The 24,381-nt window shown below is 37.3% G+C and overlaps 2 protein-coding genes across 4 annotated transcripts in view; one reads left to right on the top strand and one right to left on the bottom strand.

The window, feature by feature from the left end:
- The window catches only part of LOC107757610 (protein FAM184B-like), a 29,991-nt gene extending 7,121 nt beyond the window's left edge, over nucleotides 1–22,870 (top strand). Inside the window, exons 2-19 of one of the 3 annotated variants that reach the window (XM_016575139.1) lie at nucleotides 1,131–1,310; nucleotides 1,402–2,034; nucleotides 5,163–5,298; nucleotides 6,309–6,460; nucleotides 7,578–7,850; nucleotides 9,931–10,026; nucleotides 12,652–12,831; nucleotides 13,025–13,131; nucleotides 14,048–14,165; nucleotides 14,260–14,436; nucleotides 15,160–15,361; nucleotides 17,785–17,915; nucleotides 17,997–18,160; nucleotides 20,041–20,205; nucleotides 21,374–21,479; nucleotides 21,558–21,662; nucleotides 21,797–22,053; nucleotides 22,348–22,870. In XM_016575139.1, the coding sequence (XP_016430625.1) occupies nucleotides 1,131–1,310; nucleotides 1,402–2,034; nucleotides 5,163–5,298; nucleotides 6,309–6,460; nucleotides 7,578–7,850; nucleotides 9,931–10,026; nucleotides 12,652–12,831; nucleotides 13,025–13,131; nucleotides 14,048–14,165; nucleotides 14,260–14,436; nucleotides 15,160–15,361; nucleotides 17,785–17,915; nucleotides 17,997–18,160; nucleotides 20,041–20,205; nucleotides 21,374–21,479; nucleotides 21,558–21,662; nucleotides 21,797–22,053; nucleotides 22,348–22,438 (3,273 nt within the window). In that variant the 3' untranslated portion in view covers nucleotides 22,439–22,870. Of the gene's footprint in view, nucleotides 1–1,130; nucleotides 1,311–1,401; nucleotides 2,035–5,162; nucleotides 5,299–6,308; nucleotides 6,461–7,577; nucleotides 7,851–9,930; nucleotides 10,027–12,651; nucleotides 12,832–13,024; nucleotides 13,132–14,047; nucleotides 14,166–14,259; nucleotides 14,437–15,159; nucleotides 15,362–17,784; nucleotides 17,916–17,996; nucleotides 18,161–20,040; nucleotides 20,206–21,373; nucleotides 21,483–21,557; nucleotides 21,663–21,796; nucleotides 22,054–22,347 lie in introns of all 3 variants that reach the window. The other 2 variants (XM_016575138.1, XM_016575140.1) reach the window with 2 other exon arrangements.
- Nucleotides 22,871–22,903: 33 nt separating this feature from the next.
- The window catches only part of haspin (histone H3 associated protein kinase), a 12,862-nt gene continuing 11,384 nt past the window's right edge, over nucleotides 22,904–24,381 (bottom strand). The window contains exons 17-18 of the mRNA XM_016575141.1: nucleotides 23,275–23,377; nucleotides 22,904–23,198 (exon numbers count right to left, since the gene is read on the bottom strand). Of these exons, the coding sequence (XP_016430627.1) occupies nucleotides 22,994–23,198; nucleotides 23,275–23,377 (308 nt within the window). The 3' untranslated portion in view covers nucleotides 22,904–22,993. The remainder of the gene's footprint in view (nucleotides 23,199–23,274; nucleotides 23,378–24,381) is intronic.

Raw genomic sequence — 24,381 nt, 5'->3', positions numbered from 1 at the left:
TAAATGAAAGAAAAACAACTTTATTTCATTTTTTGTCTTTCAATTACGGATTGAATGATTTCACTTCAAGAATGCAGTCATCACACTATATTTGTAAGACTTTTGTAAACATAATTACATTATATACTTCCCACCATGCTATAGAAAGGGTTCAATTAATGTTTAATCTTAGGTGTCAATGAATTATTTCTTGGGAACTTCAAGGAATGTTGCATAATTTTAATGGAGAATAAATCTAGATAGATAACAGATAACAGGGTTGTGCACAAAATGTGGGAGGTGGGACATGGGAATTGTGTCTTAAATATCATTTTAACAGATTATGTCAAAATTGTTGGATAAAGTCAAGACCTCTGAAGTGGGACAGACCTAAATCACTATTGTAGGAGGTGATATAGAAGTACAATGTGTTCATCCATCCACTTTCCACCACTTATCCGGGACCGGGTGTTTAAAACTTATTACTTGTTCATGTTCAGATAAATAGTTTATTTAACACATTCTCACAACAAAAACTTGGGATTAGTGCCTCTAATGCTTGAAACATGCCTTGGGACACTGATGTGAAAGTTGCACAGTTGCACAGCTGTACACAAGCAATATCAACAGACATCTGCAGATCATAAGCACACACACACACACACACACACACACACACACACACACGTACTAGATAAACTGCAGCTCAATAACTGCAGACTGTGGGTGTGTGACTGATTCGATCAGAGAGGTGAAAGATTTCATCAGTAAGAACAAGACGCTATAGGCCTGGAATGACACTCCTACAAATAAAGCTTCCAAAAGGGGGGGTTTTGCAGTGATGCAATAGAAGAACCATTTATGGTTCCCAAAGAGCAGTTCTTAAAAGAACATTTTTTTAAAATAATCTAAATCTATAGAACCTGTTTTCACTATAAATAACCTTTTGTGCATTAAAAAAGTTAATGGATGTTAAAGGTTCTTCATGCAACCATAGATGCCAATAAAGATCCTTCATTTTTAAGAGTGTGATGTTAACATACACTCGTGGACTTCAATCCACAGTGCAGATAAATTATTTTTCTGTGTTGTCTAGCCATTATAACTGTGTTTTAATTATATTTATGTGTGTGTGTGTGTTTTATGTATAGGTGATATATTCCTTAAACACTAAGAATGAGGAGCAAGAGGCAACTCTGCAGTCGCTTCGCCGTGTTGCCACGGAGACGCAGGGCAGCCTCCAGCCAACCACAGGTCAGGATGAGGAAGAAGAGGAGTCAGCATCTATTCTGAGGACACGCCTTCTAGAGCTGCAGGCCACTGTAGAGGAAGTAAAAACATACACACGTATTCATTATAAGCATATTAAATGGATAGAATCACTTCATTATCTTAGGATGTGTGGATGTGTATCCGTTTCAGGTGGAGGAGCGTGGACAGAGGGCTGAAATAGAGTATGTGGAGCGCATAGCTGTGTTAACCCAAGAGACGTCAGATCTGCACAGAGACTACCAGAATCTGCAGACAGAGAGAGACAACCAACACAAATTACTACAACAAACACAGGAAGAAAACAAGCGCCTAGAGAGCGAGTGCCAAGAGCTACGCAGAGCCAGAGATGAAGAGAGAAAGCGAGAGGAGGAGGAGAAGATGCATAGAGTGGAGGAGGAGAGGAAGAGAGAGTCACAGGAGAGGAAAAGACTAGAGGAGGAGTGTGAAGAAAGGCTGAAAGCCGTGAGAAAGGAGCTTCAGGCTTGCAGGGAGGAGAAGGAGAGAGCGGAGAAGGAATGGAAGAGAGATGTGGAGGAGTGGAAGAGGAGAATGAAGGAGATGGAAGAAGAGAAGAGGGAGGAGCAAAAGGCAGCTGAGAAGACGCTACAAAAGAGCCTCAATGAACACATCAACCAGTGGCACCAGAGAGAGCAAGAAAACCGCAAGTCCCAGAATGCAACACTTCAGCAGAGGCTGAGAAAAGCCGAGACAGACTTGGAGGTTCAAGAACAGAGGCTGAATGAGAGCAACAGACACTGCAGCAAACTTCAGGAGAGAGTAGAGGTAATTAACTCCAAAATTAACTTTTTGACACTTCTGCCCATTCCAGGTGAATCCTGACAAACTAACCTTATAGATAACCTTAAGACTAACATATTGATACTAACACCCAAAAAACTTTAATTTTGATTTCATGGGGACTTTAAATAGTTATTCCGTGATACACTATTGTGTATGTTTTCCTCTCTACTTAGTTTTTACTTAATTGTTTTTTTTAATAAAAATATATAAATATTGATGTAATATTGGGGGGGGAAATACAGATATTTTATCTACAGACAGATTTTAAAAAAATAAAAAATCCTTTAATTAACATCATAGCAGCCCTGGCCAGGTTATTATAGGTTCTAATTTTTTACTTGATTTGTATTATTAATAATATATTACTTATTTAAAATATTAAAATAATTATAATTTTTAATTTTAACCAAATTTTTTTTTTCAGGTTTCAATTTATGACCGATAGTTTTAGTGTAGTTTTATCAGTGTTTAGTGCATAATTATTTTTAATAAATATCTGTATACAACTGAAAGATAATAAACATTTGACATATTTAGTTTTTATTTTTGTTTTACGGCATAAAACATACACCAAATAAATATGAGGATGATCAGCTGTGGAGCAGCTGAAAATTAGAGTAATTAGGCATTGACATTTAATTAAATATAAATAATAGATAAACTGAATTAAAAAATTTAAACTTTTTTAAATTTCAAACACAAGCTCGCCTTATCATCATATGTTCCCATGATCATGAAAAAACTGGAAATTGTGATTTCCAGGCCTGGTAATTCATGGAGATTTATGTGGTAAATATTAATTTTCCTATTTATGCATTTAAAAAAAAATCATTGTGTACACATAAACCAGTGGCCAAGTGTAACTGACCTTTCAGCGGTGTGCTCGTCTCAGTGTAAGGGGGCAGTAATTAGTGCTGTGACTGACACTTCTGTATCTAACTGAGACAGCGATTAGAGGGATCAGACAAACACCCACAATTACCATCACTCAGACACACACAGCTGTATGGAAACAGATGGCAGACCCGACTTAAACCGTCTGTGACAATACCCCACAGATCTGTAGTCAGTTTTTCAACAGCAAAGTCTGCACAGAACTTGCAGAAAATAAAAATAACATAGGCTTATTTAAGTGGGACACAAAAGTAAGTCGTTACACTTAGATCAGGATAATGCCAAGCGATTAAATAAGTAAGAGTTGCTCGGCATGCAGCATTGACTCCGCCGTCTCTGATGCAGCTTTTCACGTACGCTGCGGCTAATGCGCTTTAAATGTGCCTAAAAAATGCCAGGCACAGAGTGAGATGAGTAACACCCTCTCTGCTTTGGCTCGACATCTTCACACAAAATTAATCAGATCTGCAAACTCAGAGCAGCTGCTGTGATGTAATCAAAGGCTCGTAGGCTCAAAGTGTTCATGGGCCGGTCAGAATTGACTGATTAAAGTCATCTTGGGCATCTTCAGTCGTTCATTTCTGCTCATTTCAAGATCATCCAATAAGAGGATCTAGCAGGATAATGGACAACTACACTTTTTAGTTTCTTAAAGAGGTGTGAGTGGTGCCAGGGTGGTTGTCAGGTTGTTGCAATGCAGTTGCTAAGGTGTTTGTAGTGGTTTTAATGTGTTGCTATGTGGGGGGGTTCTGGGTAGTCGCTTACTGCTCCTATGATATTCTAGGGCAGGATTCACGAAATTCTTCTTAAAGGGATAGTTCACCCAAAAATGAAAATCCGCCGGGTTTAATTTGGATTTGTCTGTGCATGTTTTTTTTACTCTCATAGATTTTGTTACCATTGCCATGCATTATACGACTGATAGACTGCAACGGCTGGAGTTAAAAATCTTCGTTTGTGTTCTACTGAAGAAACAAAGTCACCTACATCTTGGATGCCCTGGGGGTAAGCAGATAAACATCACATTTTCATTTTTGGGTGAACTATCCCTTTAAGAAAGATTTCAAGAGATTTCAAAGTGGATAATGAGATAAATTCTAAGAATTCTTAAATATTTTCTTAAAGGGACAGTTCACCCTTAAATGAAAATGTGCTGTTAAAGATGCAATAGGTGATTGTCTTCAGAAACATTTTTTGTTATGCTGGTTGAAAGTCTCTTCACATCCCGATAGCAATCATTAAGTTAAGTGGTCTAAATGTATTTGTCTGTATTTATATATTCTGTGGAAGGTGTAGGATCAAGAAATGTTCGTCTAATCAAAACGTTCGGTCCGAGCGTTTTAATATGCTTTCCTACCTGCCTGTCAACGTATGTATTAGCATACCTCTGCGCACCGGGTTCGCGCACAGGTTACGTCGCCAGCGCGTTCACGCACGCTTTGCAGACAGAGCGAGGATGGCAGGCAAACATCAACAAACCGATCTTCCTTCCTGGTATTGTAGTACTTTTAAAGATTTCTCACCGGTGAATGACACATGATGTAGCCCAGCGGTTAATCCAGTCCTCCCGCCAGCTCGTTAGAAGTGAGCTACGTGCATGAACTGTGTTCCGATCGATATGATCCCTACACAGAGTTCATTGCTCCCTACTCCCTGAGCAGGGGAAATCCGTTGAAGTTTACTTCACTTCGGAACATGGGCTGGAATTGGGAACCTGGTGTAGCCTATTGTAGTAATGTTGTCTCTGGTCTGTGAGTGTAAATGCGTTCAGGGGGCGTGGCTTTGGACGGCGATTGCAGGAAGGGTGGGACGTTCGCTTTCAGTGCTATCAGGCTAAAGTTAGCATTTTCCAAGATCTCCTATTGTACCTTTAATTTACTCACCCTCATGCCATCCAAGATGTAGGTGACTTTTTTCTTCAGTTGAACAGTAAAGAAGATTTTTAGCTGAAACCGTGATCCTTGGTGATTCATATAATGCAAGTCAGCGGCTGCATGTTTTTGAGAGAACAAGATACAAGGCAAGGGAAATTTCTCAGGGGGAGTAATCGTAGTCCTACGCCATGTATCACTTGTTCCTATACATGCCGATCTGTCTTGTAATGTGCAAACCACTTCATGAGACCCAAATCGGTCGTGTAGTGTGAAAGGAACAGCGGCATAAGTATACGCAATTGTAATAGTTATGCTTATTGATGTTATTCCTTTCTCTTCCAGGAGCTGGAGGAGCAGTTGGAGGATGGGCGTCGCCGGGTGACCGAGGCTGAGGGTGTGGCGAAGAAGGCAGACGAGGAGTTAGCTGTAGCCAAAGAGCGATTATTACTGCAAGAAAATGAGCTACAGAGCAAGTCAGGTACACACACACGCAGTACAGATCAGTGAAAGGCTGGTTGTGTACTTATTTTCATCATCATTACGGATCGAATCAATCACATTTATGCATTTAACAGACGCTTTTATCATAAAATGACTTACAGTGCTTTCAGGCTATAAATTTTTTTACCAGTATGTGTGTTTCCTGGGAATTGAACCCACAACCTTTTGCGCTGCTAACGCAATGCTCTACCACTGAGCCACAGGAACACCTCAACACTTCATATGCTGAATAATTCATCGGATTAATTGCTGCAGTATTTCAAAATCACTATTTGGTATATTTCAAAGACAGTCTAGTAAATAACTGAATAGACTAAATATCGCTAAAAGTTGCGTTAGAAAGAAATATATCTGTAGGTTTGTTTTATTTCCATATCACTGAAAAGGAGCCCACGGTCCCCACAGGGGCCGTTCAACACAAGAAGCATTTTCAGTGTTTCGTCAGTACTATTTTTATAATTGTTGGTCTACGTAGACATATGTGAGATGGACGTCTTTGCCTTTTGCGTCACACCTCTTTTTTCAGTCTCCAAGCATAAGTGCCCTGTTTTCGCTGTCAAACAGTCTGCATCTTGAGATCTGAGCATTCTGTTCCATTCCATTGCACCGCGTCTGTCTGCATCTCAGGAAACAAAGCTAAAGCGTAATTGTGGTACTTCAAGCTTGAAATGCTCTGAATGTAGGAAAATCCCTTTTTACAGAATTTAAACATGGGATTATGGCATGATTAAATGCGTAATATTTTTATGCATTATTTTTTTATATAATTAATTGCACTAATGTAACATCAAATAAAAAACGACTGTATAATTTCAGTAGTAAATAAGTTTACGGTCAGCCATCGTCGTTTATAGTCTGTTTGATATTAATTGTTATTGCATTACTGTTGAAATGACTGCTTTTGCCATGTGACGGTTGTGATCACCAGCTTGTCCACTGATTGTTCTGCTTCCTTTGATCTAATCATCATCTTTCTCATTTCTGCAGATGAGTTAATGAGTCAGAGTTCATCTCAGGTGAGGGTCTCTGCTGAAGTGAAAGAGCTGAGGTCTCAACTCAGTCGTCTCAACATTAGAAACAAAGAGCTGGAGCTTCAGAACAGCGGCCGGTCCAATGATCACGCCCGCATGCTCAAACAGGCAAGCCCCGCCCACAAGCATGCATTCAAGTCACATATGAAGGATTGTGTTTATTGTTGAGTTGAATGCACATGAACATCACCGCAATGTCATAATTACAAGCGGAAAACTCAGGGTTTTATGTTAGCTCTGAGTTTCTGAGTTGGGGCGTGTCAGCAGTGCTAATATTGTTAATTAAAATGATTAAAAATTGTTTTCGGTAATTGAAAAAAAGCTGAAATAAAAGATAAAATGTAAATAGAAATCTTAAAACTAATAAAAACGACAAAGGCACATAACAAAGTTACTAAACCTTTTTAGTTTTCATTTAAAAAAAAAAAAAAAAAATTAAAACAAAAACAAGCTAATTCAAAATATTAATAAATACTGTAATAGCTATGGCATGTTTACGACTCTATACTTTTTTGTTTACATAAATTGTGAATTTAGGCATCACAAATATAATAATTCAGTATAAAAATTATGATTTGCTGAAGATTCCATTTAACAGTCTTAAATTAAATTATTAGTGTTTTGTAGATTAAAGAAGATATGTGAGCATTAGCTGACAGCAAAGGTAATCCAAAAGATATAAAAATAGGAGAAATGAGCATGCACAAGTTCAACATCAACCAATACTGATAAAAGAATTTCTAATATTGCCCGATAACCGAATGAAAGAAATCTTTTACAGTGCCTGAAATTTGTCTCAGATGGAAAAATTGTGACAAGAATTGTACGACGTGCTTCCGTTTTAAACACCTCTTCTATTCTCTACACAGCATCTGGCATATGTGAGCCTGGAGCACAAAAGATGATGTATAAATCTCAATTTCGAAAAATTGACCCTTATGACTGGTTTTGTGGTCCAGGGTCACGTATAAGAACACATAAACCGTATGATGAAATCACATCCCAAATGAGGAATGCCATCTCAGACACGAAAGCCATGCACACACACACACACAAATGAGTAAAGCACACTTTAAATGTTCTTTTAATGATCAAACATCATAAAACATCACAGCTGACACATCAGAAGCTTAAAAGGCGTAGTGTAATTCTTTCAGAAATACAGGATTACAGTTTTATATCATGAAGAGTCGTGTGTGTGTGTGTGTGTGTGTGTGTGTTTTAGCATGCAGATGCTCTATCCTCTATGCGTCTGGAGCTACAGCGAGCTCACACTGAGGAGATCAGACGCCTTCAGCAGGAGGTGGAGAACGAAAGAAAGAATGACAGACAGGAGCTGGAAGAAGAGAAGAAACAGGTGCAGCAGAAGATGGAAGAAGAGAAAGTGAGGCTGAAAGAACAGCTTCGGAAAGCACTGGAAGAAGTGATAAGCAAACACGCCAGTGAGCTGCGGCATGCACACGCAATGCTGGACGCAGAGAAGAAGACGACGCAACAGGTTTCAGCTGCGGCTCTCATGCACACTTTTGACTTCTTGACAGAAATGATGCACTAGTTTTGCTAATAATTTCATAACTTCTCATTTGCTCCTGTTACTACTAGTGTGAAGGGCTGATTATCGCCACTGACTTTCTGATTTGATTTCTCTCTCAATTTGATCTTGATATTGCTTCATTTGGGAAGTTTTAAGTTCATTTTTCCAATAACAAAAGGCAGAGATTAAAAGATTGAACACTGGATTTTAAGAGAATATATAATCAGTATAATCTGTATTTTTATCCTATACTAGTGTGGCTTTACTGATACAGAGGACGTAAAAATATTTTTCTTTGGGCTGCATAGACATACATCATTATTCACAATGCAGAGCTCCAACCAGTCCATTCAGACCAATTATGGAAACTAAGCTGCAAAAATGGGTCATTCTGAAATCAGAACCACATTAACATATGATGCATATTCGGCATTCAGAAACTTGGCTCAACTTTACGAACACGCAGAGATTAGCCATCAGCTGCATAAAAAGTCTTAAAGCTACAGAAGCTAAAAACTGCTTATTTAAATGTTTAGTTGACCCAAAAAGAAAACTTCATCCTCACGTCATTCCCGCATGACTTTCTTTCTTCCATGAAAATGTTCAGCCTTTTTCATGCAATGAAAGTAGATGAGAACCAGGGGCTTTCAAGCTCCAAAAAGAACAAAGTAGCACAATTAAAACATCATAAAAGTGGTCCATACAATGCATGTTCTATATTTGAAGTCTGCTAAAGTCAAAGACTGAAAGTTAAGTAGTTTTTCGCTGAAAAACTTGCTTTTGTTGTATGGAAAAGAGCAACATTACGCTCCGAATGCTTTCTTATGTGTTTCGCCGAATGAAGAAAGAATTCAAGACAATGAACCAATGAAAGCATGAACTAAAGGAACACATGAGGGAACGGAATCACATGACAATGACAAGAACTATTAAGAGAATACAAAATAAAAAACATGAAACAAAAACCAACATGACAAAAGTGTTCAGTAGCTCAAACAGTAGAGCCTGAATGTTGTGACACCGAGAACTTAGAAAAATAAATATCTTAATTGCAATATAAATCACTTTGGATGAAAGAGTCTGCCAAATGCAGACCTGCCAACCGGTACGCATTTTGACCTTAAAGTACGCTGGTACGATTTGTCACTCTAAACTACGCAAAAACCTGGTGACCTGTCCACACGCAGTAAACAAGCAACAGAAAAAGATGAGGAGTTCAACCAATCAGAGCGTTTTTTCCAGTTTTGCATTTAAATAATTTCTGTGTGTTTTATTTCTCTCCAAACTGGCTATGTTTGTGTGTCCGCGAGTCGCGCGCTGAGATGAGGAAACACGTGCATGGTGCATCTGAAAAAGCAACATAACCCGAGCATGACTTGTAATGTGGAGCGTTTCTAAACCTGTTGTCCAACAAAACAGAACATTATAACACACTCCACAGCATCAGACAAATGTTAGAAATAACTTCCGTCCTGATCTGATGTGGCTTCTTATCACAGAATGACGCAGAAATATATTCTATACTCATACTGTAATAAAGGACTATAGCAATGGACTATAAATATACTTATGAAAATACCCGAGGTGGTTTTAAGAACACAGATAAACATCGTCACTGTTGAGTGTTTATTGTCTTAATGTTCTCTTTGAATGTCATCATTAAAAGCGTTTCGGTCTTCTTTCATTCAGTTACAGCAATTGCTGTTTTTGTCCATATTAGGGATTTCCTGGAGTGTAGTGAGCGCTATTTCTTCTTTTTTTTTTTTTTTTTTTTTTTTTTTTTTTTTTTTAGATAGCATTTAAAATCGCTAAAAAGAGCTCTGTTGTGCCGAACCAAACTGAAAACTGTGGTTAAAAAACTGAGGTATTTATTGAACCTTGGGCTAAAATGTTCAAAGGTTGGCAGGTCTGCAAATGCATAAATGACTAACATGGCAAGTGGACTCAAGCAAAAGCAGTATTATGAGTAATATAATCTGGTATTTTTGTTGAAATATTATTGAAATTAAGATATACTAGTATTATAATGTCGGTTTGACTACAGGTTGAGGAGCAGATGAAAACCAGAGAAGAAAAGAGAAAGGCTTTAGAGACAGAGAGGGAAGAGCTACGCAACCAACTACAGCTGTCCAACAGAGAGGTAAAGAATACCACACCGAAAACACTTTTCCTCTTAAAAATCTAAACAATCTTGGATATGTTTGCATAAGATTGTTGACCTACTAATGAATCAGGTCACCACAAATAACTTGAACTATATACGTATCAAGCTCTTTCAAATTGGTTTGAGGCTCAGGCGAAGGAAACAAACTCAGTCCTTCTGCTTAAATACACAGAGACAGACTGAGAGGCCCAGAGCTCTCCATATGCCCCTGATAAAGGAGAAAACAAAAAGAACATTTGTAGTGCCCAAGGCACAGGGCTTTATCTAATGCTTCATCTAATATGCCAGCAGGCTTGGAACTGGGTTATAATAGCAAAGTAGTTGCTTAATAAGTGATAGCTAGGGAAGAAGATTGTTGTTTTAGTGCTGTGTCGCAGCGAAAGCAAACATCACTACAGTTTCCGCTATATATCAGAAAACCATGTGCTCTAATTCATGTGAAATACCTGGTGCCCAAAAGGTTTTAGGTTCAAATCCCACAAGGGACAATTCTTGAAAAATCCAATGCTAGGTTGATTGACTCAAGTTTGTTTCAAACTCAGTTCTTAGGTTTGCGTGTATAAAGCAATTGTGGTCACACTTCTCACTATTAATTGCGACTTTTGTCTCAGTAAACCCCTAATTTACTGTTTATTAATAGTTAGGTAGTTGTTAAGTTTAGGTATGGAGTCGGATTAAGGGGTCTAAAATATGCTCATGCAGAATAAGGCATTAATCTGTGCTTTATAAGTACTAATAAACAGCCAGTATGCTAGTCATATGCATGCTAATAAACAGCTAGTTAATAGTGAGTGAATAGTGTCCTTAAAATAAAGTGTTACAGCAATTGCAAATTTGCAAAATTGCTAAAGCTGATCTCCTGACATGATATATGATAGTCTTGTTTGACAGATTTGCCCTAATGAATGTGTCAAATGAGGTGTGCCTCCAAACAACTGCAAAATAATGCAGATGGATTAAATAGCACCTGCAAAGTGATTTATGAATCCTGAAAGCCACGTCAGAAACGGTAACTGTGTGAGCAGATGAACTGGACTGAAAGGCAGGTAATCTCATTCACGCTGTGCACCACCATGCTGCCACTTTGGCAAAACTTTGAGAACGCAGAACACGTAGTGTGACAGTACTGCTGAATTGCTGAGATGAAAATATCCTCATGAGCAATTGTTTTATTCAAAGCTATATTTAGAATAGAAAGCATAAGGGAACTTACAATTCACAGTGCTGAGATATTCTAACAGAATACACAGCGTACACAACTCTTAGTTCATGTCCTCCTATTTCAATCCCTTCAACATTGCCGTCTAACTGGCAGCGCTCTTTTGTTGGACCTGCTGTCCACAACCAATGGTTCATGACCAAACCGTTGAGAACCTCCTTTAAATATCGGGACACAGAGATGACTCAATTTCTTATTATAAGCTCATTAAAATGTAGTTGGTATTTATAAACAACATCTTTGAACATGCCATCAGCCTTCTTTGTTGTAGATGTTACAAAGTAACAAAGTACAAAGTTGTAGCTGTTACAAAGAATTATGAATGATGTGTCTGCATTTAACATAATGGCATTCAGACGTTATGCACAAATATAATAAACATTAAATATTATAATATATTATAACTTTCATAACTCACTTTGATTATTGATTGCTATCAGGACGTGAAGAGATTTTCAACCAGTGTAACAAAAACATGTTAGCTTTAAATATTGCATGCATTTCTAAAAAATAGTATCTTCCTCAGTATTTTTGTTTGTTTTCCAATTCAAATATCGAAACATCCTTAAATCAAGATACATTTACTTGTGAAAGAAAAGGAAGACATGAATTTTTGTTTTCTGAGAAACTGAACAAAACGAAGCGAGATTACGCTTACGAATCTGGCAGAAATTTGTTCTCATAAACTCATTTTGATTTACACAATTTCTCACGAAACAAGACTTCTTGTCATGTTGCATCTCCAGTAAATGTATGTTGATTTAAGAGTCTTTAGACATTTGCACCAGAAAAACAAGACGAAAACATTGAGGAAGAACATCTTTTTCATTTTCATCATTTTTTGCTATTTGATCAAGAGGTACAATAACAATTATTTCCATATTCTAGTGGTTGAGAGTAGAGCTATTCAAGCCTTAAGCTTTTTTTTTATTATTTATTTAAAAGCCCTAAGCTTTTGTTTTTGTAAAAATGAATTCAAAAGGAATGGGGATTGTATTTTAAACTTTGAAGTGTTGCTAATACAACTCATTGTGTGAAGTATTGTGTTCACTTCAGTTTATTCCTAAAAGTCGTCTATACTTGGTCTTAAAAAGGTCTTAAATTTACACTTGTGACAACATTACCTGTGTTTGAGTGTAATAAGCAACCAATTTACTCTTACTCCTGAGCTAGAGAATGGATTGGGACACACCCTATAACAATCCCCATTGTATCCCCATGAGAAAGAACCTTGACCTCTGGTTGCTTTAAATAAAGATTCCGTTCAGTAACAGAAGTTGATTTTCCTTATATGACCCACATAAATAGTAAACCTGAGCGGTTAGCGCATGCTCTAATGGTCCTTACAGGTCTTTGCTGATCTGAGTCTTCTTGGCTTGCAGATGGCGAAATTGGAGGAGGTTATTCAGACGCTGGAGAGAGAACGAGAAGAGGAGAAGGAAAGGGCAAAAGAGAGAGAGCAGGAGTGCGCAGAGGTGAAGCGGCAGACAGCATGTGGCCCGGAGTGTGTTCGAGTGAGAGAAGAACTGGAAAACACACGCAGCAGCATGCAGCAAATACAGGTACTCACTCCTGTTTGCTCCACACACACACTTCCATTTGACATGTGGACAAAGTGTCAGCGATGTCCCTTTGCATTACCGCACAGCTCTATCCCACAAGCACACACAGATCTGCAATTCCCTTATGATCTCAGCAGATCTGTGCCTTTAACATTCACCTATAGCCACCGATCTCCTTTTTCTTCCTTAATAGGAGGAGTTTGCTGCAAAGAAGGAAGTGTTACAGGCAGAGATTTCTGCTCTACAGCAAGAGAGAGACATTCTACAACAGTCCAATCACAGTGTAGAGGAGAGGATCAGGTGCGTCAGACATGAAGGGAGAGAAAGAGAAATGGGCTCGTATTGCATTTGTGTTTCCAGTAGTCTGTTAGTTCGAATATTTCATTTTGAGTCATTTTAAATATGTGATTAATTAATGAGTTTTAATGTTTAATGTCTCTTATGCTCACCAAGGCTGCATTTATTAGGTCAAAAATCAAGTTCTTTTAAATTCGAATAATGTTTCACAATTTTTTCTATTTTAATATAATTCTGAAAAAAAAATTTTTTTGTAATGGTAAAGAGTTTTCAGCATCATTCTCCAGTCTTCAGTGTCACATGATCAGAAATCATTCTAATATGCTGATTTGAGGCTCAAGAAACATTTCTGATTATTATCAATGTTGAAAACAGTATTTTTATGGAAACCTTAATACATTTTTTTTTTTTTTTTCAGAATTCTTTGATGAACGGAAAGTTCTAAAGAACAGTGTTTATTTGAAACAGAAAACTTTTGTAAAAAATTTACCAATTTAATGTATTTATCTAATGTATTTATCAATTTACCAAAAGTATTTAGCAATTAAATGCATTTTTTGCTGAATAAAAGATTAATTTCCTTCCAAAAAAAAAAAAAAATCTTACTGGCCCCAAACTTTTGAACGGTAGTGAATATTGTTGGCCCAAAATGGATGGATGTAGTTTTTGTGTATTTCTGCAACAGCACACAATGCTCTTACCTAACAGTATGCAACTTAACTCAACAGTAATGCTATAATAATATTACACAGTCTTTAAACACATGTTTGTCAATTAAACTGAGAACCAGAACTAAAGCGTAAAACATTTGTCAGATGCAATAATGTGTTAACTTTGACATTAAAGTGTGTAAAATGGGTATAGAGTGCAATTTTATTCATTAAAATGCATGTGTGTGTATGTGTGTGTGTGTGTGTAGGCTACAGTTTGAGAAGCAGTTCTCTGATCAGATCGTGGAACTGAAGAGAGAAAGAGAGGAAGAGATCAGAAAGATGAACCAACAGTGGCAACACAGAGTAGAAGAACTGCAGACACAGGTAACACACACAAACACACACACTGTCAGTATCCTCAGACCCATCATACACACACGTCACTCTAGCAGCGGTATTCTTCGGTCTCTGTGTGTAGTTGGAGGAGAGGAGAGCACTCTCAGAGAAGATGGAAGGAGAGAGACGTTATGGTAATGGAGAGATAAAGCAAATGAAGCAGGAGATCCAGAAGACGAGAGATATGAACAGCTCGCTCAGATCTCAGCTTCATTCCACCATTCAGGAGAAAGAGAGACTGATGAGGCAGCAGCTACAGGTGCGTATACACTCGGAGACTGATAGAGTTCTTATGATTAATATAATTACCTTGTTTTGTTTGGCTGTTATTGGAAATATTTCTTTATGAAGTTTGACATGCTGAATGCAAAAATCACATTACTTTATGAAAGTCATGAAAGCTAAAATGTAACTTATACAAGCTAACCTGTTATTACTCGTGCATAAAAATGGCATGCTGCATGCATAATACTGAGCTAACAACAACAGTTTGACATAAACAGTTCGCAAAAGCGAGTCGTCCAAAACGTCAGAAGTGTACGCTGGATGATTTTTATGACTTAAATGTTCCAGAAAGCACTAGAATATTACAGAAACTCCTAGAATGTTCCCGTCCTTGCAAAAGCACAATATCTTATATACCCCAGCGACTTAAGACTGCTTTTGTGCTCCAGGATCACATTTTTGTTATATTGTGTTATCATTAATATAACTTAGAGTGCCATTAAAGGGATAGTTCACCTAAAAAAGAACATTCTGTCATGTCTTTCCAAACCTGTGTATTTCTTCATTCATTTGGAACACAAAAGAAGATATTTTGAAAAATGCTTTTTTAAAATCAAAGTAAATGGGATCCGGTGATGTTTTGGTGACTTTCACCGTGTTGACAGAAACTGTTCAAATGATGACAGAGCACACACACACACACACACGCAGCTGTGGAAAGAACTCCGTATGTTAGTGATTTTGTGTTGTCCTGTAGGTGGTAAAAGAGGAAGATGAGGACGAGGAGGACGGAAGGGCTGCGGGAGAGAGGGAAGAGGAGAGGGAAAAGTGGGGGTGGCGTGAGCGAGAGGAGGAAAGGTTAAATCACCAGCGTGCTCTTCAGGCCCTGGAAGCACAAGCCCATGAGGAACTTCAGTCGGAAAGACAGCGCTTGCTCACACAGCACAAACTACAGCTGGGTAACCATCACGCCTCATACAGAATGTTTGTGCAAACCTAAAAAGTCACATTTGTTGTATAATACTTACTTGGAGAGAGTCTATTCCACCAAAAGGACACAAGCAATCTTCCCTAGCCATAGCAAAAAAATGTTAACTATTACAAAAGTTTTAAAATAAGATAAAACCGTTAAAGTCATGTATCTTATTTGAATTGAACAACTGGCATTTCTATTAAAGAACCAGGGTTCTCATGATATCGGACAACCTGAATATACTGTATGAGGGAATTTTAAATGTGTGATTTGTAGGAATCATAATCATGCAATATTGATTGATGGATCTGCATAGAATAGTCTAAATTATGATTATATCTAAAGACATGAGGTAAACGTGTGAAGTGTGCACTCTTTTGGACTAAAAGTATGAATGAATATGTACATGTCTCGTTATTCTATTTGAAATATCAATAACTACCAATGATTTTGCATTCCTGAGAATTTAAGAATTATTACTGTCATTGTAACCAAGTATTGCCATAAACAGTGATCGAAGCTATCTAATAAATTCCAATAAGAATCCATATTTATTCTAAAAATGTTACTATAACCTGTTACTATAACCTGCACAAACAGCCTAACAGGCTTCATATAGGGGTGTAACGGTTCTCTGCATACTTCGGTTTTGGGGTCACGGTTCGATACAGGAACAGGAAATGTATTTTTTCATTTATTTTGAACAGACAGTTGTGCTACATACATGTTGAATTTGACTGTATAATTTCAAGATTTAAAGCAAAAACAGAATGGTCTGACTTAAGATTTGACTTAAAATTATGCTACATAAGCACCTGCACAAAACAAAAACAGCAGACGGACTGAATGAAAATGCAAATGTATTCTCTGACAGCAGGTGGTGCTTATGGAACAGCTTGGTTACCGCTGTAAACAAAGCAGCACTGCGCTTATAAACACTACTTTAATATGCATTATGTGGAGGTAAGTGGGGGAAAAAAAAAATGCCATCAAAGCATTTTTGAAGACGGGTCAGTTCCTCTCAAGGAATTGATTGCAATACAGGATCTCTAGAAGCCGAAACTGTCTAATACTGCTGATTTAAAACAAGCCGGCGGTTCTTCGAGCCCTTGCGTGCCACCTGAACTCGCCGTTCTTCTTGTTTTGGGTTGGCATGTAGATCGTCTCTTCTTCTGCTCTTTCCTGTCGTGACGGTTAGCATTGCATTACCATGTGCGCCCCCTTCAGATTGATCACCTATAACAGACTTTATTTGTCGTCTGACTGCATGAACCGAACTGTGACATCCGTACCGTGACGGTTCGGGACGAATACATGTACCGTTACACCCCTATGTTACTCTAGCTCTTTCCCCTTTGGGGTGGTGTCATTTGTGTGTTTGTTTATTTTGTGATTTATAAATAAAGAGACCCCATCTGCCTGCATTTGAGTCTTTGCCTCTTTCGAACCGTGACAGAACAAACGAGCCTATAAAGCACTATAATATTTTATCGGGGCAAATATTGCTATTTGTAAGTACGAAATAATTGTTTTTTAAAACTGCGAACTGCAAAACTAGAAGAGTCATGTACATTCATTGATAATAAAAAGTGTAAACCATGAATGGCATTCAATTATGCAATAATGGAATTTAATTATTTTTTATTAATTTGATGTTTTGTCCTAGTTAAAATAAGCAGCTTTGTCAGTGTAGAAGTAGTACCGGAAGTATCTTGGTGTGCCTTCAAATATTGTCTTTGAGGTTAAGGCAGTGCATATTATCCAACACAGCTCACATGAACAAAATAATAACTCATTCATACTGAATATCCTGCACTGTAAATCAATACAGCTAATCAGCAACAGATTGGAATTAAATTAGCATTTTGACCCATGGCAATTCGTTTAAAAGTTTTAATAATTTCCCATTTTAAATTTTTTTATACAGACACACACATAAATCAATAGAACTCTCCTTATTAAAAAAGGTTACTCTCCTACATTTTCCAATTCATCCTCCAGCCTCGTCTTCTATCATTAGGGATATGAATGAGAAAATGAATGTTAATTAAAAGACTAAAATGGAGCGTAATAAATGGCAAACGCAGTCTTTGTATATTAAAAGGTTTATTCATAATATGCTGATTACCGTATTTGCACATATATTCCAATAGCTGTACTCTATTTATGAAAAAAAAGGCTTTACCAGAATATGGATGCCGTTATCTGTCATAATGTGTAAGTTATATAAAACAAGTTTGTGTGAAAAACATTATTCCTTAAAATGAACTGATGATCATGCATTGCATTTTGCACAAAAGCACCATCTAGTGCCACCGACTAAAGTAGAGCAAGACTGAAGACGGCGCATACGGCCACCTTTGTAAGCATGTCTGATCTAATGTGTCTTCCGACTGTGTGTGTGTGCAGACAAGCAGAAGGCAGAGCTGACCCAGCAGCACACTGAGTGGGTGAGACAGGTCACCCAGAGACACATGCAGCAGATCGAGGACCTTCAGAACGAAATACACACATACACACAAATGATGGCCTTGCAGCAGGTACACATACAAACCGCACAGACACACACATTACACAAGGGTTCATCGCCCCACGTCTCTCTCTCTCTGTCTCCTTCTCAGGATCTGAAGCAGCAAAACCGCTTACAGTCACTAGAGAGACAGCTGGATGAGAAGAGCAGCGAGGTTCAGGAGCTAAAGAGAGAGAACGAAGATCTGAAAGAACGCATGAGTGCAAAAAGCGCACAGAGAGAAGAACCAGATGACCACAAACATAAACACAAGAGGTCAGTATTAAAGGGATAGTTCACCCAAAAGTAAAAATGACCCCATGATTTACTCGCCTTCAAGCCATCCTAGGTGTGTATGACTTTCTTCTTCCAGACAAATACTATCAGAGTTATGTTATAAAATATCCTGGCTCTTATAAGCTTTATAATAGCAGTGATCCATCATAAAAAGTGCTCGACTTGGCTGCGGGGGTTAATAAAAACCTTCTGAAGCGAAGCATTGCATTTTGCACAAAACGCGGATGATAATTTTAATTTTTGGGTGAACTATCCCTTTAAGATAACACACAGGCGGACAGTAACGAGATGACCTTAAACACACACACACAGACAGGAGGTCAATAACAAGATGACCACATGTACACTCACAAGTGAGAAAACTGACTGTTGACTATTGGCATATTATCGGTCTTGTCCACATTGCTGCTTATTCTGGTCAAGAACTGCTTATTTATTCCCATTTAAATCAGTTTCAGCTATAGAAAATCAGACTCTTAAAGGGATAGGTCACCAAAAACGAATCAATCATCAAAGTCATCAATTACTCACGCTCAGTTTTGTTCCAAACCCCATAAGACTTTTGTTCATCTTTGAAACACAAATGAACATATCTTCAGATTTCTGTCTCCCGTTTGAGCTTCTGTTGACCATATTTGATGTGCTCTATGTATTTGCATTGATCAATGTTTATATGTGAATAAAAGCCTAAATTAAATCATCGTCATATAAAGCTATCATGCTTCTGCAGAACATTTGGATTAAATCGCTCAATTCATATGAATTTCTTTTACGATGTCTTTATGAACTTTTTGAAGTGTCAAATTTTGAGGGAGTAAACTTTCAATGGTGGAACAGAAATCTCTTGTTTAATTAAAAAATATCTTCATTTGGGTTTCGTTGAATGAAAGTTATGGGTTTGAGAGTGAGCAAATGACCAGGACACACAACATTAATGTCCTCATAAAGTAAAGGCCAGATTGATGCAAAACAAAACTTAGGAACTAGAGATGAGATACATATTAATTTGATCTTGAAGATATGCATGTCGCTTTGCACATCGACTCCGGGCAGTTTATTTCACTCGTTCCCTGTTAGTATCTAAAATAATATGATTTTATTTAATTAAATGTCATGTTTGAATTGATTGAAATCAATTTCATTGGTTATATATTAAATAACTTCTGGCATCTTATGATGGCATGAAGAAGCTGAATTAAATTAGAACAGATTGTAAATCTGTTTTTAAAACTCATGACTTCTAAATAAAGTTGTAGGCAGACGATGATTTACTGTAGTAACATTGTCATATCATTGTTCGCTCAGACAATTATGGACATTTTCAGGTGGTTCGGCTTGAACGCACCTGAACGATTTTAGTGGAAAAGTTTGTATTAAACAGAACAAAGATGTCTGAGCATAAAATTACTCAAACACATACTGTGTTTTTATGTATGAAAGCTTGTTTCTGCCACTGAATAAAAATTAAAAAGGTAATTGCGACTTTTTTTCTTAGAAATACATATAAACTCACAATTCTAACTTTTCTTTTTTTTCAGAAAAAATGCAACAGAGTTATGAAATCGGTATTGGGTGATATAAAGTCGCAATTGCGTGTTATAAGGTTAGAATTGCGAAAAAATTTTATATCATGCAATTCTGAGAAAGTCGACTGCGAGATGTAAACATGCAACTGCAAGAAGAAAAGTCCGAATTATGAGCTAAAAAGTCTCAATTACCTTTTAATTTTTTATTCAGTGGCGAAAACGGGCTTCCACATTTATGTGCAGATTTATAAGTAAATCTGATGTCTGCTATAGGCCTGAGAACAAAGCAGGATATACATGTTTGATACTGATTTATTTGTATCTGATGTGCAGTTTCTCGGAGGAACAAGATGAGGCGGGTGAAGCGGTTGGGTCGGATCACAGGAATAACATGGAGAGTGTGAAGAGAGAGCACAGAATGGAGATCCAGACCATAATATCAGACTTCAGCACCGCCCAAACACGACTACAGGCCCGCATAGTTGCCTTGGAAACAGAGTACCTACTCCTCCCACATCAATAATGCAAAACGCAAACAACGCATACATACAGAATTAACCCAAGCAGCACAATATATGGCGATGGCTCATGACTAGGATTTCCTACAGATCTCCACAGAACTGGAGCGAGTTAAAATTCCACACATCCCAACACCTTGCATGCTAATTTATGAAATATAGTGGCTAATTTGATAATAATTGTAGCTATAAAAATGCAGTACATAACAGTCTTTAACACATTTTACTATATTTTACCACCACTTAGGATTTGACTGCAACATATAACAGACTCCTTATTGCTAATGTGAAACCAGCGGTACTAGAACATACACAAAATACAGTACTAATGCGCACACAAGATTTTGTTAGAATTATTAATATTATCTATATGTGACCCTGGACCACAAAACCAGTCATAAGGGTCAATTTTTTGAAATTGAGATTTATACACCATCTCAAAGCTGAATAAATAAGCTTTCCATAGATGTATGATTTGTTATGATAGGACAATATTTGGAAATATTTGAAGATCTGGAATCTGAGGGTGCAAAAAAATCAAAATATTGAGAAAATCGCCTTTAAAGTTGTCCAAATGAAGTTCTTAGCAATGCATATTACTAATATATATTTACAGTTGGAGATTTACAAAATATCTTCATGGAACATGATCTTTATTTAATATCCTAATGATTTTTGGCATAAAAGAAAATCAATCATTTTGACCCATACAATGTATTGTTGGCTATTGCTACAAATATACCCCAGCGACTTAACACTGCTTTTGTGCTCCAGGGTCACATTTTAGAATAGCATGTTATGCAAGTCTTAATCTTAAGTTTGATAGTATTTTAATGCAACATTAAAATCTAAAATAAGATTTCAAGAATAAAGTTAAAATATGAGAATAAAGGCATTTTTCGTAAATAAAGTCGTAATATAAAAAAAAAATAAAGATATATTGCATAAATGAAGTAGAATAATGCTACACCTTTATTCTTATGTCTAATTTCAATTATGAGATTATTCTCATTTTGACCATGTATATATATATGAATATTTTTTTCTTTCTAACTAACAGTTATATTTAGCATATATTTAATTTCTTAAGGTTGCATTTAATTAATATTTGTATGTCTGCTTTGTGTGCTTGTATTTTATGTTTGCAGGTTGAGAGAAAGGGAAGAAAGGGGAAAGAGGAGAGTAGAAAACCTACACACCATTGCTAAACTACAGGACAAGCTAAGCGAGAGAGACCAACTCATCAAAAGTCTAGTGGTTAGAGACGCACATACAGACACATAACAGACACAGGATGCTCGGCTCATCACAGCGTTTCTCTTTCTATTTCAGGAGGACCTCCACCAGCTGTCCCAGCATCCACCTCTGTGCAGCGATGAAATATTGAAGCCTTATGACTCTAGGACACAAGCAGGGACCCTCACGCCTACTATGAAGGTAGCACACAGACACTTTTCCGAATCCCACATCACATCGGAATTCCACTCATCCAGGATCATACAATAACTGATAGAAGAACATGTTTATTGAAGCTCAGAATGAATCTGTTGTAATCTGCCTTCTGTTTATAGAAAAGGGGGGTTGAAGAAACTAGCATCCCGAACCTCTGCTCATACGATGGGGGGTCACCCAAGGCTAAATGTTCACCGGTTGTGGAGCGTGGATTACCCAGTCTGGAGCAGAGCGGGCGAGGCACCACCCTAACAAGGACACACACCCCCACCCCCCCTCATGCTGAACACAGAGCCTCTATCAGACACAACCGTCCACCTTCACAAGAGGTGCGACATCAGCCTCAGCATAAAATCAACTACAGCCAGCACATCAGGTAATCACCCGGTCCTGAATGCAATCTCCTTTGCTCAGCGGACACCTGAAGCCTTGCACATTCAAGCTGAAAATTGCATTAAAAATAAAAGTGCATACATTCTAACCTTGATATTAAAAAAAGTCCATAGACATGTTGTGTGAACTACCTATTCAAAGTCTTGTTTTCCGAACAATAACCCCCCTTTTCCTGATTCAGTGTTAAAAAAAGTCTGTTCCTTAACTCTTTTTCTCCCAAGATGTCATATCTACATTTCCTGTTCTTACTTGCAGTTGTCTTGTGCTTTTGTTCCAGGACTCCTGCCGAGCAGAGGGTTATTGAAACAGGGTCTGATGGACAAGACCCTCAAAAACAAGAGTGGTTCACCAAATACTTCTCTTTCTGAGGTCCCACAAACCTTCAGCCATATCTGTCCCAACATTTTTAGAACAAGCTCACCAAAGTCTCCTTTTTCTGCATAATTACACTCAACTGCAAGCTAACACCAAATAAGCTTTTCTACAGGATGCATCTCAATTTTATCCTGTTGAACGAGCGGCAGCACACAGGTTCAGTGTCTTAAAATGTCACAAAAAATGAAATGAGATTATGCATTAAACCATGAAGAACTCATCAGAACGATGAAGGACAACGGGACACTAATGTCATAGAGTGGGTGGGCGTGGAGGTGACTTCAAATGTGGTGTGAAATGCTAACTTTCTTTAAAAAAAAAAAACGAATGCAAGAAAAGCTGGTTTTGCCATACTATGCCAAAACTGTAACTATCTCAATATAATTAATGTATATCAATAAATTACATATTTTTGTTTTTTTAAATGGCATGATTGCACATTTTCTTTATTTGTTTTTTTTACAGAACTTTAGAATATCGTTACTTGCCCTGGACTGGTAATTCTAAATATACAGGTCTATCTATTGTGTTAATAAAAATAAAAAAATTCACTGAAAGAATCTGCAGTTCCTAAGAGCTTCTGTAGCTGACGGATAACGAAGTATCTCCGCCTGGAAAGATTTGAGGGCGCTCTTCAGCGTCCTCTGCTGGTTGGTCTGGGCTTTGTACTTGTAGTTCATGCTCAACAGTTTCTCAGCTAGATAGTGCAGCCACAACACGTTGGAATGAGGATTATAGGTGGACCAGCAGTTACTGAGAGAGAGAATGAGAGAAACAATGAGAATCAATGATTTTTAAATAACATTTTATCTGAGGCTGAAGGACATACTTGTTTTCTTTCTTCATTAGACGGTAGATTTCAAACTGATAATCTCCCTGACCCATAAACAACTCCTCATCATTAGAGATATCACATGACACCGTCAGTCCATCTGAGAGAGAGAGAGAGACAAAAAAGTGGTTTCAAACAGAATATTTTCCTATTCATTTGTATCAGGTTAACAATTTGTTCAACTCTTCTTTTACTATTTTTAACAAAACATCTCAATATAGTTTACAACAAACATGTGATTGTTTATAGACATACATATTAAATAAAAGTAATATAAATTTGAACAAAACATGGTAACAGGGTTGCAAATTTAACCTAAATGAAACTCTTAAAAGGACAACTGTCCATTTTTAACCAGCTTTGTATTTGTTACGGTATATAATATATGTGAATATAACATGGAGGGGAAAAAAAGTTCACATTTCACAGAAAAGCTGGTTGAAAATCAGTGAACTTGACTAGTTTGGGACCAAATATTGATTAGTAGTTAATTTATGGGAAATTTCAGTTTATTTATTTATTTATTTTTTCTTGGAATAGTCGAGCTTCACAAATGCAAATCAACAGCTTTCATACGAAATTCAAGAAAATTTAAGTTTGCTATAATAAATTCTACAGACTGTCAATATTATGATGTTGTATGATTTGAATTGTTAGATGTAGCTGAGAAGGTCAAGGAAGGACTCTGAAGTCAGGCCCAAAAAAAATCACCATTTTAAGAGTGAGGCATGCAAAATGTATTTTAAATGGGATAACAACATCTCTAATAGTTATTAAACATGGGATTTGCATAACAGCAGTCATGGGACAACAAACTATTTGCACCAAAAAGAGTAAAGGTCTCTGCACACTGAGTCTGAAATTTTCGTATGCGTTTTTTCATATTCGAAATCCTAAAAATTCGTCACGCACAGAAACCTTGCACACTGAGTCCGATGCGTATTAATTAATCCGTTGCGAAAAAATTCGCAAAACAGCACTAAATGGAGTCTTCAAGCAGTGAGGATGATTTTGTTGTCTTCTCGCTTCTTAAAATGAGAAAAAGAGAGGAAATATTGGGTCCATCCAATACTGAGATATAGAGAGGAAGGAGAGTTCCCCCTC

The sequence above is a fragment of the Sinocyclocheilus rhinocerous genome, unplaced genomic scaffold, assembly GCF_001515625.1.
Source record: "Sinocyclocheilus rhinocerous isolate Xijiao unplaced genomic scaffold, SAMN03320098_v1.1 scaffold323, whole genome shotgun sequence".
Classification (NCBI taxonomy): Eukaryota; Metazoa; Chordata; class Actinopteri; order Cypriniformes; family Cyprinidae; genus Sinocyclocheilus; species Sinocyclocheilus rhinocerous.
Note: the sequence above shows the minus strand (reverse complement) of the source record. Positions and strands in the feature narration are given on the sequence as shown.